The sequence below is a fragment of the Eublepharis macularius genome, chromosome 14 (genome assembly GCF_028583425.1).
Source record: "Eublepharis macularius isolate TG4126 chromosome 14, MPM_Emac_v1.0, whole genome shotgun sequence".
In the NCBI taxonomy this organism is placed as follows: Eukaryota; Metazoa; Chordata; class Lepidosauria; order Squamata; family Eublepharidae; genus Eublepharis; species Eublepharis macularius.
The window spans coordinates 978,553-995,315 of NC_072803.1; the positions used below are offsets into that span (position 1 = coordinate 978,553).

General features: G+C 54.3%; 1 protein-coding gene across 1 annotated transcript; it reads right to left on the reverse strand.

The window, feature by feature from the left end:
- Positions 1 to 830: 830 nt before the first annotated feature.
- On the reverse strand, positions 831 to 16,578 carry HYOU1 (hypoxia up-regulated 1). The gene is made up of 24 exons (XM_054997707.1): positions 16,392 to 16,578; positions 15,968 to 16,061; positions 15,716 to 15,794; positions 12,656 to 12,810; positions 11,937 to 12,013; positions 11,605 to 11,786; positions 10,940 to 11,055; positions 10,598 to 10,781; positions 10,188 to 10,322; positions 9,932 to 10,014; positions 9,707 to 9,839; positions 9,216 to 9,403; positions 8,690 to 8,828; positions 8,544 to 8,604; positions 6,258 to 6,340; positions 5,876 to 6,061; positions 5,171 to 5,376; positions 4,938 to 5,025; positions 4,325 to 4,447; positions 3,677 to 3,810; positions 2,755 to 2,839; positions 2,180 to 2,366; positions 1,798 to 1,881; positions 831 to 908 (listed from the first exon to the last, which is right to left on the reverse strand). Exons 1-24 carry the CDS (start codon positions 16,456 to 16,458, stop codon positions 847 to 849), a joined length of 2,931 nt encoding a protein of 976 aa, XP_054853682.1. The 5' UTR covers positions 16,459 to 16,578; the 3' UTR covers positions 831 to 846.
- Between the last annotated feature and the right edge of the window lie 185 nt (positions 16,579 to 16,763).

Below are 16,763 nucleotides of genomic sequence, written 5' to 3' on the forward strand. Positions count from 1 at the left end.
TTTATGGTAGCAGAAGCTTTCGAGAATCAAGTTCTCTTCGTCAGATGCCTGGTACAGAGACGACCAGTCTCTGTATCAGGCATCTGAGGAAGAGAACTGTGGCTCTCGAAAGCTTATGCTACAATAAAATTGGTTAGTCTGAAAGGTGCTACTGGACTCTTTTTGATTTTGCTACCACAGACTAACACGGCTCACTCCTCTGCATCTATGGTTCCTCCAAAGTAACTGACATTTGACTTATCCCTCCTATGGTGGGAAAAGTGGGCAGAAGGAAGAACCACGGGGTAAAGTCCAGAGTTCCCAGGTCCACACTGGTTCTCCTCTAGCGAGGCATTTAGGGACTTGTATTATGGGGCCGCCGGTTTCCTTCAGGCTTTGCTGCTTCCATGTTTAAACCGTTCAGAGAAATGGCATCAACTGCCCTACCCAAAGAGCGTGAAGGAACTGCCCAGAATTAGAAACAAGATAAAGCTACAGCAGGAGGTTCAAGTTATTTCCATTTAAATGGAGCTAACACCACATTCTTTGCAGGATGAGGCCTGGTACAGAGTACTGGTACCAAAGACACTTTGACAGGCAGCTGGCAGGGGGAGGGGCGATTCCAGTGTTAGTGCCCTGAAACAGAGCAAAAGGGGCCGGGGAACTTGGTGTCACCCTTAACACAGGAAACACGCAAGGCGGCACACCCAAACTAGCGGTCAGAAAATCCCCAACAGCAAGGGGAAAAGATGTACGCAGCCCTACTGCATCGTTTCAACCTGCCCCGTTCCACCAACCCAGTTCCTTCAGAAAACAATGGCATGAACTACAAATAAACAGACGTTGACAAACAAGATTTCAGAACTGTTATAATTCATCATTTGTTCTGGTGTCTTCTTTTGCTTCTGAATTCTTTTCTGTTTGTTGGTCTATGATAAAAGAGAAGCAAATGAATTACAACACATATCTATATGTCCAGCACATGAGACAACAGACTCAAATCAAAATGTCAAGGAAAGGTTTGGGTGCAAAGGCTCATATGTACTAAGAAGGTTTAATAACAACAACATCATTCAATTTATATACTGCCCTTCAGGACAACTTAACGCCCACTCAGAGCGGTTTAGAAAGTATATTATTATCCCCACAACAAAACACCCTGTGAGGTGAGTGGGGCTGAGAGAGCTCTGAGAGAGCTGTGACTGATCCAAAGTCACCCAGCTGGCTTCAAGTGGAGGAGTGAGGAATCAAACCCGGCTCTCCAGATTAGAGTCCCGCGCTCTTAACCACGACACCAAACTGGCTCTCTACTGTGGTGAAGTTGCACAGCACACAGGGAAGATGGCAGCACGTGCACACACTCCTTTCTCTTGCACCACCTAGTGAGACTGATAAGGAGGGCATATACAAAACGCCCCACCCCCCACCCCAGCAATTATTTATACCCAGGTGGGCTGAACAACTTGGCTGTCCAATATCCCCACTGACAGCCCCATTCCGTTGGAGAGAGAAAGTAATTCTCATTTAGTTTCTTTTTAAAATCCTGGAACATTTGTGCAAAGGGCACTCCAAGGATGGCAGTCAGCTGTAGAGCACTGGGCACGGGTGAACCCAACTGGGCATGGGTAAAACCAGCCGCACAGGTGTGGCTCATTACATTTCCATGACATCATTCTGCTTTCTAGGGGGTGGTGGTGTCCCTGCTCCTGAACTCAGAGTCCAGGAACTGCAAGGCTCTAGAAGAGGAGGGCTCTATACTCCATTAAAGCACCGGCAAGCAAGAGGAAGAGGCACTCCCAACCTGGGAAGCAAACTGACCTGCGTCTGGTCTTGATTCATCATCCAATATGGAGCTCTCCTGGGTGGGTGGCTCTTTGACTGGGCTGGCATTGTTTGGTTTATCTGTCCAGATAGAAGCAAAAAACGCCCACTGTCAGAGAGACTGAAGCAGGTTGCATCACATGGAGATTTGCGGGATAAGTGCTGTACCCAAACTGCCCCCCCCCCCTTCAGCTATTTTCATTATATAAAATGCAACGAAGTGTGTGTGTGTGGGGGGGGGGGCGGGGCTGGCCACTCAGCCTACATCAAGGAATGGGGCGCAGAGAGCCCCTCTGGCCTGGCCCGCCGCCCCCTTCTCGCTTTGCCTCCTTTGCAGGAAAGACTTCTTCGTCCTGGGGCAGTGCAGTGGTGTCCTTACCTGCTTCTGTTTTAGTGGCATTCTCCTTCTTCTTGGGTTTGGGTTTGGCAAACTTGGCCTTGTTGAGGAGGTACTGGACTTCTCTGTCCAGGGCGGCCATCTTCAGCTCAATGTCTTTGGAAAGCAAGACTGGCTTCTCTGTGGGTGGCAGCTTGCTCTGCTCGGCCAGCGTGTCATTCTTCCACAACTGAAATGACAAACCAACCCAGAGCGATGCTTTACCAGGCAACAGTCATCACCCTCTGTGCTGTTCTCTGCTGGGTGCCGACGTGGTCGTGAGACCGCAGCAACCTGTACGTGCAACTTCTAGCTTGGGGCAAGACCAGTCCTTTCCCTCCCACTGCAGGAGAAAGAGAAGAGGGGACCAAGACCACCACTCCCACTTCCTTTGCTGCTGTCGTCTCCCCTGGGCTATGCACTCACTGCGATCCTATAGGCACCAGGCTCTGCCTTCCTCAAAGGGGAAGACCAAAGGAGGCTGTGATGAGCAGCACAACCACAAAGGCAGCCCAGGACGGAAGAGACCCCCAACGTGACACCAATGCCTGGGCTCCCCTTACGAGCCCTCTCCTTACCGCTGTTGCGTTTATAGCTGCTTCCAGGGTGCTCAGCTCCACCTCTGTGAATATCTGATCAGCCTCTGGGATCATTCGTGCTCCCCTGTAAAGCAAGCAAGAGCCAGGCTCATTTCCTCCCTCCCTCCCTCAAGGAGTGAGCAGGAGAAACGGAATCACGCCAAGTCTGCAGAGCGAGGCTCCTACATGAGCTCCAGGAACTGGGGACTGAACCTGGCAGGGAAGCAGGTGCTCAGGACCTGAGCCACAGCCCCTCTTGGAGCACCCCTGCTGCACTCTTCAGCCTGGGCCGTGCCCCACCCCCCCATGACTGCCATGCGAGACGTCTCTCTCTCTCTCTCTCGAAGCGCAAGTCTAGAGTGTCCTACTTTTATCACATGTTTATCCCACCAAGGAAGTTAGGGGAAAAGCTCACATTTCTCCCCTCCTCTATTTCATTCTCTGTGGGGTATGTTAGGCTGAGAGCATGCAACTGGCCCAGCATCAGCCAGCGAGTTTTGTGGCTCTGTAGTGATTTGACTCTGGTTTCTGCAGCCCTAGCCATGACATCATACTGGCTCTCACCCAGTAGGGCAGGACACATGACAGAGACAGGGAGCTAAAATGTCAATTCTACATAAAACCCCAAACACTGTTCAAGCAGAGAAGAAGAGCACATCAAGCAATATATCTTATTTATGCCCAAGTTACTGCAACTGAACCACCCCAGCTCTCCACGGCACGTGGGAACTCCGCCACCCCCCTGCCCCAGCTCTCCTCTCTTCAAGGTAAGCTCTTCCGTTTTCCTCTACAGACAAAGAGATCCGCGCAAATGCCACTGTGACTCTCATTTGGGAACATTATGCTAAGAATCTCCAGGGAACTTCCTACAGCAGAGAGTTTTAGGGAATGCAATTCTCCCCCCAGCTCCGGGCACTCGTACTTGAGGAAGATGCTGGAATGATTGAGCAAACTTTCCAGGGCAGCCAGGTGGTCCGGCCACTTCTGTCTCTCCTCCACACGGAAGAAAAGGCCCCGGCACAATTTCTTCAGCTCAAAGAGCCTCTCCTTCAATTCCTGTGAATTGCAACAGAAATGAAGCCTAAGCAAGATTGGTGCAGCAAAAAAACCAGCCGGGAGAGGATTAACCCAGCGGGACTCCTAGAGAATGTCTGTGGCATGAGCAACAAAGAGGCAGCGTCAGAAGGGAGGGCCAAACGGGTGCCACACAGCTGGGGACAGCCATGGCAATCCCTCCCTCAGGCCCTGTCTGGAAAAGGATCAGTCTCAAGAAACACAGCTTCTAGAATCACAAGAATCCCCGTGAGGCGCACTGTGCAGGACTTCCAGCAGCATCACCACAGGATAGGCCCCACTGGAGGCAGGCAAGCACAGGCTCCCCCTGCTGGAGGCCGCAGGTGTCACCAGTCCATGGATCCCATGGAGGCAGCCGGTGTTGGGAAAGACCCATCCCCGGAGGGCCGCAGCAGTCAGGAGATGGCGAGAGAGCGCGGCTCCTGGTCCGCACTGGCAGGAGGAGGCGTCTAATGACACAAGGAAGCCTCTTTGGGACCACCGGGAAGGCCCGAACCTTCGTCGTGGCAGCGTAGCCTTCTTCTTCCATCCAGCTCGAGGCCTCCCTGAGCTTCCTGAGAATCTCTTCTCTCTCTTCGTCAGATGAAACAAGCTGGTACTCCTCCTGATAGAGCTTGTCCTGGGAAGAGATCCGTTTCTCTGAGCCAAGGCAGAGCAAGCTCCCCCCGCAGCAGCCCGAAGCAGAGCAGTTAGTTGCTCCTCCTCATCTCATGGCCCTCACCAAGGGAAGCGCAGCAACCGCTGCTTCTCCCAGGGGGTGAGCAGGGGCGCTCCAAGAGGGCAGGAAAGATGTGAAGATCTGACTGCAGCTCACGGGACAAAGGGACACTGGATAGCCAAGTCCCAATTTGGCCCAGCGTACGGCTCAAAGGAATCTCCACAACAGTGCCACGTATGGAGGAGGAGGAGGATTTCCCCCGTGACCTCCCTAACCATGCCATTCCTTCACAAGTAGGGGGGCATCAAATAGAGAGACCGGGCCTGGGAGTGGGGAAAGCAACAACCAAAGGGGTGGAAGCAGGGCCCAGCAGGGATCCCACCCCCCTCTCCCCTTCATATCAGAACCCTCTAAACACATCTCACCCTCTGCCGCCGCCTCCTCCTCCTACCTGGGTCTCAAAGGTGAAGGCCTCCAAGCTGTTGGCTGACCTCTCCCTCTCCTGCTTCTCCAGGTCTCTGGCAGTCAGGTCTTGCAACCTGTTTTGGCAAGAAAGCACCGAGGTCAAAGCCTGCTCTGAAGGGCAGCCATCCCGAAGGCATCCCTCTGCACTCCAAGCACCCTCGTCCCAACTCGCCGGAGGCGGAGGGGCAAATGATGGCCTGGAGAAGCACCCAAGCCTACTTCTTGACCGAGTCCTGCAGTTCTTCTGGCAGGAGGTCGAGTATGTCATTCACATCTAGCTCCACTGCGATCTCCTCCACCAGCTTCTGTTTCTTTGGAGGCTTTGATTTTTTCTCCTCTTCTTCCTCCGGTGCTTTGACACTGTCGCCCCCAGGACTCTGGGTAGGTTCCTCTGCTTTCCCAGATCCCGGCTTCCCATTGGCGTCCTTAAGGGGAAATTTCAGATTGAACAGAGACTGAAAAAGAATGGGAGGTGGGGCTTCTGCCCCTTTAATTTGGCTGGGCTCCGGCAGTATCCACGAGTGGGGGCCACAAGCGCTGCCTTCGTTACGCTGCTAGCATTTTTAAGGCGGCGCTTTCCGTTAGCAAAGCCACTTGTGCTCAACACGCCCCTTAGAGGCTTTGCACATAGCAAGGAATTAGTTCAGTTCAAGAACTAAGATCTCTCCTGCGGACAGCCAGCTCAGGCAACACCACAAGGGGAGACCAACTCTCCAGCCGTTTGTTCCACGTGGCTCACTGCGGGGCAAATGCCAGCTCTTCCCAGGAATGAGGACATCCATTCTGGAAGTAGGGACCCCGCCCCTGCACACAGACATCCACCCGCCTCTAGCACACAGGGGAGCGTTCAGCGGCTCCCATGGCTGGGCTCCCCTTGCTCCACTCGAACCCAGCAGCAGTTCGGGACCATCGCTCCATGTTCACCTGGGAGTCTGGCGCCTCCTCCCCCGCGCCCTCTCGCCTGTCCTCCCCCGCAGAAGCCTCTCCAGCCGTTTTCTCCTGACTGGGGGGTGGGGAGGGCGCCTGCTGCTGCACCTCCTCCTCACTGGCAGCCCCGGCAGCATCCCTTTCGTCCTCCTTCCCCGCTTCTGTCTGGCTCTCCTCTTCCTCCTGGGCAGACAAGAGTAACGCAGCAGAGCTGTGGAAGCGCCCAGCAAGAGCCCTGTGGGTTCCACAAAGGCCTGGCGTAGCCCCACCCTGCGCTGAAGGGGAACAAAGGGGCTTCTTGGAGCTGGACCCATGTCCCCCCGCCCCCCCCCCCAGCCTGGTTCCTGCAGATGTCTGCAGTCAGCAGTGCGGCACTCACCTGAACAGTCTCCGTCAGGTTTTCTGAGGCTTCTGGAATAGCACTGCCTCCTCCAAACAGGCTGGAGATGGTGTTTCCAAGCTCTGCCCCAAAAGAAAGACACACCTCAGATGCACCACAAGAGTCAGAAACGGAACAGCCTCCTGTCCTACTCATCCGTCACTAGGACTGCCCTGACTGACAGCTCTCTCCAGGAAACACACACACAAAAGCTTCCTTAACACCACACCTTTCATAGAGAAGCATGTGGCCCCCCTGCCTTGGAGGAGGCAACTGCCGCTGACAGCTCTGATCTGGGTGATTATAGACCAGTCTCTCTTTCAGGAACAAGGTGTGACTGCTGATGCTGTTGGCTGACGCTGGTCTTCGCACCCGTTGTTCCCCACTTCTTTCAGGCCCGGTTGCCGGGTTCTTCACCCTTGTTGATGATATTCTACAGTGGCTTTTAATACCGGTGTCTCTATTGTGACGCAAAATCAAAAAGAGTCCAGTAGCACCTTTAAGACTAACCAATTTTATTGTAGCATAAGCTTTCGAGAATCAAGTTCTCTTCGTCAGATGCATGATGCATGATGCATCTGGCGAAGAGAACTTGATTCTCGAAAGCTTATGCTACAATAAAATTGGTTAGTCTTAAAGGTGCTACTGGACTCTTTAATTTTGCTACCACAGACTAACACGGCTAACTCCTCTGCATCTATTGTGATGTTCTTGTTTGTCTGCCATGTTGCTAAGACCATCAACATGAAACCACTAGGAGAGGTTGCCTGGGGCTGTGGAGGGCAGTGCCAGCCAATTGGCCCAGAAGAGGTTCCCCGGAACCAGTAACTGAGTGGAGGATCCTGAATACACTGAAGCTTGTGGGGGCGGGGGGAGGAGCACCAGACTCAGCTGGGGAGAGAAATGCCCGAAAGGACTGGTTGGTGGTGTGAGAGGTTCTCTCGGACCCTGAAGTAGTGGCTCAGAGTGCCCTCTGTGAGTAGGGCTTGTGGGGCCCTTGTGCCTGCACCTAGAACAGGCGGACTCGGCTGCTGCCATTCCCCATTCTGATGCGACTCTGCAGTAGGCTGTTACAGCCTGCTCTATGTGGAGCTGCCCTTGAAGACTGTCCGGAAACGTTAGCTCTTTTTAAAGGCTGCTGTTCAGCTATTGATAAGAATGAGCAGAAGGGAGCACTTTACACCTGTCACAGCATTGACTGCAGATACGTTTCCCCGTTGAAGTGGCTGGTGTGGACCTCGAAGACTAAATAGTTTTGATCCTGAGTTGTTTAAGGAGCTTTTCCCACACATTAGGATGGGTGAGTGAGACCACGCTTGAGGCGCCATCATTTGCGGAACAGGCTCTCCCCAGTAGCTGCCTTAATGTTGGGCAGTCTCTCTCCTCTGTAGGCCGGCTTGGCCTAAAATGAATGTTTCCCTCCCTTCAGAGGTAACCATACTGCTCATACATCATTGGCGCTTCTGTAGGTCATCCTTTAAAGTGCTTTACGTGCAGATTATCTTGCTGCAGTCCTTACAGAAATCCTGTAAGAGAGGCCAGCCGTATTCCCATATTGGAGTTGTGGGCTGAGGCTTCCCTGCACATCACTTAGACTGCTGGAGAGCAGGACCCCTGTGAACAAAGCAGGACTTCTTTCTGAGCAGGCTGGCTTAAAATTGCTCTCCTAGTGAGCTTCTGGTAGAGGCAGGATTTAAGCCTGGCACAACCTAGACCACAGCGGACTTCCCCCTTGTCGCTAAGCTATACCAGCTCCTATAGAGGTGGGAATGAGGCTGTTCTGCCAGAGGTTGGATTTGAAACTGTACCCTGCTGCTGCTGGGGGCTTTTACTGGTTTTAAATTTGGATTTTAATTCATGGGTAGACCACCTGGCCACAACAGTTAAAAGGCAGCATATAAAACTTAGTAAACTATTAAGAAAAAGATGCAGTTGTCTGCTTGCCACCCAAACTACTTCTCTGGAGCAAGGGCTTAGTCCTTGGCTGGGGAGCGGGGGACACAGGCCAAGCCCCCTCTGCCCCAACAGCACCTTTCACACAGCTATCAAGGGAACACTGGTTTAGCTCACACCAGAGCTGCGTGCATACTGGAACAGGCCTGGTGGCCAAGGACACAGGGAACCACAGCCGAAAGGAACCAGAGCCTGCAGCCATCACTTGCTTAACTGAAAAGCTAGGGGTGGGGGAGGCTCTTTCTCTCCCCTCAGCAACTGAGAGTGAGGCTGAGGACTGAGTTGCATCACCTGGAACAAGAGACAGGCACTGCTGCAGCCAGAAGATCTTACTTGTAAGTGTGGACTCCTCCTCTGGCTTGTCCTCCATCACGGTCTCAAACACAGATTCCACCTGGAAGGCAACACACCAAGCCCTGAGATGAGACAGCAAAGTCCTCTGACACACCCAGCACTCCCGGGCAAGAGGCCGCACTCACACGGTCCAGGCTCAGCACTCCGCTCTCGTCCATGTTGAAATGTGCCTTGATGCCTTTGGACTCGTAGTCCACGTGCTTCCGGAAGCTCTCGCCCACGCCTCGCAGTCTCACTGTGGTCAGATTCAAGGACCCGAATCTCCTGCAAAGAGCAGCACAGGAGCCAGAGTGACGCTACCTAGGCAGCAGCATCACCCTGTACTGTCTCCCCACTGAGGGATCACAACACGCCGAAAGGTCGCTGGGGCAACACAGGAGCCGGCTGGCCTGCCAGAATGGTGAGCCCACGTGGAGTTCTGCAGAAGGAGCCTGGAAAATGCTGCTCAGCTCTCACTATCCAGGGAGCTTCCTCAGCTCAAAGACTGCAGCCAAGCTCTTCCCCAGTTCTACTGCTTCGCCGCCCCCTTTCACAGGACAGCATTCCCAGGCACACGTCCTGCAAGTTTCACAGGCGGCAACAGCAGCCCTAGCGTGGGGGTGGGGAGTGCAGCCCCCGTCCGCCTGGCTGGCCCCAGCAGCACTCGCTCACCGCAGGTCACTCTCGCTCAGGAAGTCCATGTCTGCGTAGTTGACGTGGAACTCAAAGTCATCTGTGTAGCGGTTGAAAGTGATGACCTTGCGCTGAGGGTAGGGAGCCATACGCTGGAACAGAATCCGCCGATTGTGTTTCAGGCTCCTGGATTTATCCTCTTCTTCCACTTCACGGGTGAACTCGACCTGGGAAGCAGAGGAAGCGAAGTGCACTTAGCGCTGTCGCAAACCGAACTTCTACAAAAGGCTGTGCTGCCCCACTCTCTGGCTGATTCCGCACACGTCGGATGATGCACTTTCAAGGCACTTTATCAGTCGTTTGAGGTGGATTTTTTGTTCCGCGCATGAAAAAATCCATTCCAAATGATCTATAAAGAGGATTGGAAGTGCTTTATCCAACGTGTGCTGCCCCCCGCCCCCTCTGCCTCTACAGTACATCCCTTGCCAGACAATGTCCTGCTGCACCCCTGGCAAAAAGCCACAGCTCACCTGGATGGGGAAAACAGCAGCATCCCGGATGAGGAACGGCTTCACTTTGAAGGCCTTGCTCAGTGCAGCTGCCTGGTAGACGGCTCCCATGGCAGCTGCTTCATCCGCATTGATGTTCTTCCCCAGCTCATCCCTGAGGTTGGCAACAGAAAGGGCATTCAGTCCCAATCCAGGACACTGGCCAGGACGGGAGAGGGGAGGGCGAGAGATCAGTCTGGCACTCACTTGCCAACAACTTTTAGCAGAATTTCTTGGACTTTTGGGACTCGAGTGGCACCTCCAACTAGGATCACTTGGTCAATTTCTTTCTAGAAATTTGAAGAAAGATTCAAGGCCTGACATTCAGAAATTTAGGCTGATTCTTATTTTCCAAGTCTGGAACCCAGGTTTGCAAATCTGGGCACCACATGCAGACCTCCCCCATGCACCACGCACTAACGGCATAAGAAATCCCTGCAAGCCAATGCACAAGTGCACCTACCAGACTGATCCCAGCACTATCGAGTGCCTGATGCACAGGCGCTGCAACCCGCTGGAACAAGTCAGAGCACAGCTCCTCAAACTCCTGCCGCGAAACCTTGGCCTTGAAGTCAATGTCATCCAGCAGACCCTCAACCTGGAAAGGGGAGAAGCCCAGCGCGTCTCATCATAGCGCTTCCCACACACCAATTGTTGCAAACCTCTCCAAGAAACTGGGGACTGCTCTGCAGTTGAGCTCTCTTTTTTCTGATGCAATGCAGAAGTTAGCAAAGACCAACCGCTGCATGGCCGGGCAGTTGGGCCCAAAGAAACGAGCGATGCCAGCAGCGACTGCTGGAGCCAAACAGCGGACAAGTCCTGCATTCTGCTGAGCAATCCGCACAGTTGAGGTACAGAAGGGCTGGCAGCTACCTGGGCCACATGGTCAGCATTGGCACTAAGTATGGTCTTCAGGCGATTGGCTTCCTTCAACAGCTTGGCCATGGCCCGGAGGTTTTGCCGGACATCCTTGGTGGGGTGCTGCTTGTTGAAGTGCTTGGCCAGATAGCCCCGGAGGCGCAGCTCCATCTCCAGCCCTCCTAACGTGCGGTCAAATCTGAGCAGAAGACAGGCAGGAGCTCAGCCTCCCTGACACGGGGCACCTGAACAGCTCCTGACTCTGCCCTGCCCAGTGCATCAGCCCTGCTCACAGAGGCAGCCTCTGCCCCACCAGCCCTGCCTCCCACAGATTTGCTGCAGGGGGAGAACTCCTACCCGACCCCCTGGATCTGCAGCTGAGGCTGGGCGCCCGACTCCTTCGTTTTCACCGTTTGGTAGGTCACAATGGTGCACACGGTGCTGCCTGCGCCCATATCATAAAACATGATGTTCTGGAAAGAAAGGAAGAAGCAAGGCTAGCAACGGGAGGCAGCCAGCAGTGCAGAGGCGCTGCGGAACTACAAGCCGGGCTTCGGGCTCAGTCCCCAACAGGCCAAACAGGGTGCTTGTCATGGAGAGGAAGCTGCCAGCTCTCCAGACTCCTGGGATCCCTTGTCCTTAGAGCAGAGTTACGAGGCAGAGTTAGAGGAGGGCAATTCTCACAAGCACCCCACTATGTGCAGCCGGTTATTGACTTACTTGTTTACTTCATTTACACCCCACCTTTTCTCCCCAGTAAGAACATAAAATGGCTTACACCTTTCTCCTCTCCTCCTCATATCCTCACAACAACTCTGCGAGGTGGGTTAGGCTGAAAGTGCGTGACTGGCCCAATGTCACCCAGCGAGCTTCCACAGCAGAGTGGGGGATTCAGATCTGGGACTCCTGGGTCCCAGTTTGACACTCTGACTTCTAGGCCATGCTGGCACTATGACGCACTTGAGCCAAGGAGAGGCGACAGTCTTCCCTTCACTTTGCATGAGTTCTCTATCCCCAAGCACCTGGGCTGTAGCATTGATGTCCTTCCTCCGAAATACGCCATAGTTCAGAGCCACAGCAGTGTTATCGCTGATGAGCTGCAAAACCTTGAGATCAGCCATTTTTGCTGCATGCAGGACGGCTCTCCTCTCTGCCTGGTTGAAGAAGGCAGGAACCGTGACCACAACATCCTTGACGGGCTGTTCTGGAAGAAGAGCAGAATTCATCACACAACAGGTTTTTTAAAATTTAGCTACTGAGTACAAGACGACTCAGCCTTTCATTTTCATCCCAGTTCCACCCCTCCCCCAGGCACCAAAGACAAATTTTGTGCCACGACATGGTCGTTCCAAACCTGCAAAATCCTCTGCCAGTGAGCGAGAGTAGTTTAGGATCATGCCGAGGATCTCCTCCGGAGAATACTGGATTGTGCTGCAAGGAAGAACGAGGAGGATAAAACCTGGCGCTTTCAACTCCAAAAAGCATTGTCTGGATTCCTTCTAAGAGGGCTAACAGGAACCCACCATACCCACATTCCAAACCTAAATATTTACAGCAGCTGTGCACGAGCTGAATCGCTCTAGTAAATCCTTCAGCAAGAAGAAGCAAAACTCAACTCACCGCTGACGGTGGCGGCAACGGCTGCCTGGGGGACAGAAGTCATGCACCCTCGCCACCAGTTCTCATCCCCTAAGTGTGGCGCTCCACATGGCAACAGCAACTTTCTGCAAAAACCTCTAGCGTAGCAGAGCCCCCCCCCCCCCCCGGTGTTCACTTTCAACCCTCCTGGTCTGCTCTGGTCTGTTTTCCACACATCAGCTGTGCAGGGTAGGGGCAGCAACCCTCTCAAGCGGTCTCTCTTGCTGGAGGAGACGCTTTCCTGCCCTGCCCTGCACTGTGGCAGGAGCAAGTACTGTAACTCCCAAGCCTTCGAGAGCTGGAGACTGACCACAGCTTTGGAACCATCAGGTTCCCACAGGAGCACCTTTAAGTGCCACGCTGAAAAGGTCACCACGCGGTCCCCGCTCCAGCGTGCGGTCCCCTCCAGCAGCCAGCCAAATGCCAGCCACTTACTCTGACATCTTGAAGGTGACCGTTTGCCTCCGGGCATCCTTCACCAACTCGTGCTCTGGAAACCGCGACTGGTACAGCGCCACCTGGGGGTTGCCCATGTGCTTGCCCAGAAGATCCTGGAAATACCGGAAGGCCGCTTTGGGGGTCTTTATGGACTGTGGGGAGAAAAAGCATGGCGACAAGAGCACCAGTTGCCAGGTCCTTTCCGTTTACGCATGCAGAGGTGGCATTTTTCATTTCTTAATTCCTTCGACCTATGTGCACTTCACCACAAGATTTAGAATGTCAGAGTATAAATTCTCAATAATTAACTCATTTCCTGTAGAGAAAATACAAAGCATCTGAAGACAGATGATGACAGTCAAATGTGCAGGAATAAAACTGGGGGGTGGGAACTTTTTTCAGTTTTTCTGATGGGAAGATGTGGGGGAGGGAATCCTGTGAAACAGTTTAATTTTTAGAATGAACTAAACGCTCTTTAAGGCTCAGTTTTTATGTATATGGTATTAAACAATTGTAATTAAAATATATGCTGCATGCACAAACGTTTTGAAAAATACTTTTGTCTAAACTTAAAAGAATTTTGGCAACACTTACTGTGGAATCCTAAGTGGGGGTGTGGAAAATTCTCAGGGAGAGAACTAAGGCTTACGTGGGTGCAAATGGCAGTTACGTGGATGTACCCCCCTCTCCACTGGTGCCCGCCCAAGGCACACTACCACAGATGGGTCGCTGCCAGTGGGCACGCTTGGCAGCCGGGCAGAGGTGGAAGTGCAGTGCAAGTTCTCGTGCTGGCGCCGGAGACAACAGGGCGGGCTGTGAGTTAGTTGGCCTCCAAAGCTGACCCAGGCATGGGCACGCTCCCTGTAGCGGTGGCAAGTTACTCCACGCAAAAGGAGATGCAGCCCACAGACACCCATCGAACAGGAAAACACGGGCCACCCTCCTGGTGCCCCGCCCTCCCCTGCGGCTCGAACGGGGCATAGGATAGCAACCACCACAGGGACCAATATGCATGCACTTCTGGGGTGGCTGAACCCCCCCTTCCCATGCCCCTCCCAGCAGAGGAGGAAGTGCGGCCGCAAGTCCGGTTGATAGGGTGTTCGTAACTCCCTGCTGATGGAGGGTGCTCAGTCCCTTGACTTTCTCCCTCACAGGATAAGACCATTCAGATGCACAATGCTTTCTCACCAGAGGGTCATGCATCATCTGGCTGTGGGATGGACCACCCATGGACACCCTCCCAGAACACGGGAGGCTGGGCTGGATCTCAGACAGGACTGGGTCTCTTGCCACACATCTCTTTCCCTTGCAGGCAAGTCATAACTCGCCAGGGAGACCAAGGAGCATGGCTGTTCCAGCCCCCGCTGACTCTCCGCGAGGGCCATTCAGGTCCAGCCCAGGGAACAGTTAATAATAACAATAATAATAATATTCGATTTATATACTGCTCTTCAGGACAACTTAATGCCCACTGTTTCTCACAGTGGTGGGGATTTGCCGGTGCGCAGAGCTGCAGCCATTAGCCTGGCTCTCATCAGAAATGGGGGCTGGACAGGCGAGAGGGTGGGTGCCCTATCTGCACCTCCAGTGTTACTTTTGCCCCTCCCCCAGCAGGGATGCCTGTTCCCTGATGGGTGTGTGTGTGTGTTGGTGGGCAGTGAGGATCGCGGACTCCCCCCTGGCTGTGCCACTGCTCACCCCTTGCCAGCCTGTCAGGGGAGTGATGTGGCCATTGGCTGGTGTGGGCGGGGTTGTCAGGGGAACAGTAGGCGGGTGCTCTTGGGGGCGGCCTCGCTTTGCTGAGCTCTGGCACCGGCATGGCTCTCCCGCAAAATCAATAGGGAGTGGAGGAGCAGAGCTGCTTTTACGTCGACACGAGGGCACTAACTCAGGCCTTAGGATTGGGCTGCCTATATCTACAATGTGGTCAATGACGGCATGTCATTAGATTATCCAGCGTACCCATATATTCAAGCGTTCTGAAGTTTAGTTTAATATATAAATACGCAGATAGATCCACCTACTGTGACAAAAATTGTCCTGTAATTTCATGTTTCCTCTTTTTCCTACTCTACATAGCAAAAACCAAGGTCTATTTGTTACGGCAGCATAGAGAGAACACCAGTTTGCTACTCTTTCTCAAGAACTGGAAACGCGAGCAATTTTTCTTATACAAAACAAAGACATTTATACTTTTAAATTCCGTAAGTACACTAAATAGTACAATATTCAACAGCTAAATTACAAGCTATTTTTTTTAATTTGTGTATTTCCCATATTTCTCCCCAGTGGGAACCCAACATGGGTTACACCATTCCCCTCTCTTTTATCCTCATAGCAACACTGGGGAATCTGCCAGGATGAGAGGGTGGGACGAGCTCAAGGTCGCCCAGCAAGCTTCCGTGGCAGAACAGGGACCCGAAGCCAGTTCCCCCAAATCGTAGGCTGACAATGTCACCACCACACGCTACTCTGGCTCTCATTAGACGTTTCCTCTTAACTCAGAAAAAATTGCTTTGGTTTGATAGAGAAGTACTGACTATATCAATTTCCTCCTAACTTTTAATCCTATGGCTTCAAATTAATTGAAATTTTACTTCCTAAAGAGGAAGGTTCTACAGCAACAGGGTGTTATTGCTGACATATCCCAATGTAAAGGTGCATGCATTGCTGCAAAAATTAAACGTGATGCACAAGAGAGGAGAAAGGAGTCTAGATGTGGAATCATTTAAGAACATGCTAGGTAGCCATAAGCACCCATGTGCATTTCTCAGTAGGAAAGTGCAAGAATGCAGTAGCACCTCTAAGACTGACAGAATTTGTGGTAGGGTATGAGCTTTTGTGAGTCACAGCTCACTTCCGCAGATACATCTGTCCTTAAAGACGGATGGACTCCCATTCTAGCGGTATCTGAAAAAGTGAGCTGCGACTGGTGACAGCTCACACCGTATCACACATTCTGTCAGGCTTACAGGTGCAGCTGGGCTCTTGCTCTTTTCTACTGGGAGACGCAGGTGGGTGCTGGAGGCACAGAGTGAAGGGGCGCTGCAGGCTCACCACTCCCAGGGCGCTGTCACCAAAGAGGCGCTCGTTCTCCTTCAAGGCCACGGCCACGGGGGTTTTCCTGCGAGATTCCCTACAGCAAAACACACGCGTGTTATATTTCCTTGACGGATATTCCTCTTCTCTTTCCCGATCTGCCGGCCACGGCTTTTCACGGTTCGGCTTCCTCTCCAGAGCCAGTGGAGGGCCAGGAGCAGCGCCGAGGCCGGGCCAGCCCGGGTGGGGTGGGGGCCCCGGCCGACTCACTTGTTCAGGACGATCTCCATGGGGACGCCGGGCTTGACGAGGGCGATCTTCAGGGACTCGCTGCCCAGGTCCACCGACATCACGGCCAGCGCGTCTGCCCACGAGAAGACGAGCCGCTCAGGGGCGCCCCGCAGGCCGCCCCGGCCCCAGAGGCGCCCCGTCGCGCCCGCCCCAGCCCAGCCCACCCCGCGCCCGCCCAACGCCCACCAGGCCCAGCACGGCCGCCCCGCAGCCACGCCGCCCGCAGGCGCTCGGGGGCTCGGACCGCGCAGGGCCCAGCGCCGGGGAGGGAGGGAGGGAGGGAGGGGGGTGCGGCGCCCTCGAGGCCAAGCCCGCGCTGGGGCTCGGCGGCCGCCTCAGCGCTAGGGAAGCCCGCCCGGCCCGGCCCCCTCAGCGCCCGGAACGGGGTGGGGGGGCGGCCTACCTGAGCGGGGGGCCAGGCCGGCCAGCAGCAGCAGCAGCGCGAGGGCCGCGAGGGGCCAGCGGGCCATCCTGCCGCCGTCCACGGGAGAGCCGGAGGGAGCGCAGCGCCGGGCGGGCGGGCGAGCGTGGCTGGGCGAAGAGCGGCGGGCGAGCGAGAGGCCGGCCGGCGTCTCTGCGCCCTTCCGCGCCGCGGCCCCGCCCTCCCTCGCGGACGCGGCAGCCTGTGATTGGCCCGCCGGCCCCGCGCGCCCGCCATTGGGCCACGTCGCCCCTCCGGCCGGCCCCGAGCGAGGGAGGGGCGGGGCGAGCACCCCCCGAGCACGCGCAGCCTCCTCCGCCCGTTGCCGACTACATCTCCCGGCAGCCCGCGCGC

What these genes read in the sequence shown, in the direction of transcription:
- HYOU1 (XM_054997707.1), bottom strand. Translation starts at nt 16,458, where the DNA reads ATGGCCCGCTGGCCCCTCGCGGCCCTCGCGCTGCTGCTGCTGCTGGCC. An exon ending in GTCACCTTCAAGATGTCAGA is followed by an intron (nt 12,014 to 12,655) that starts GTAAGTGGCTGG and finishes TCTTCCTTGCAG; the next exon opens with CACAATCCAGTATTCTCCGG. An exon ending in TGAATCAAGACCAGACGCAG is followed by an intron (nt 909 to 1,797) that starts GTCAGTTTGCTT and finishes CTTTTATCATAG; the next exon opens with ACCAACAAACAGAAAAGAAT.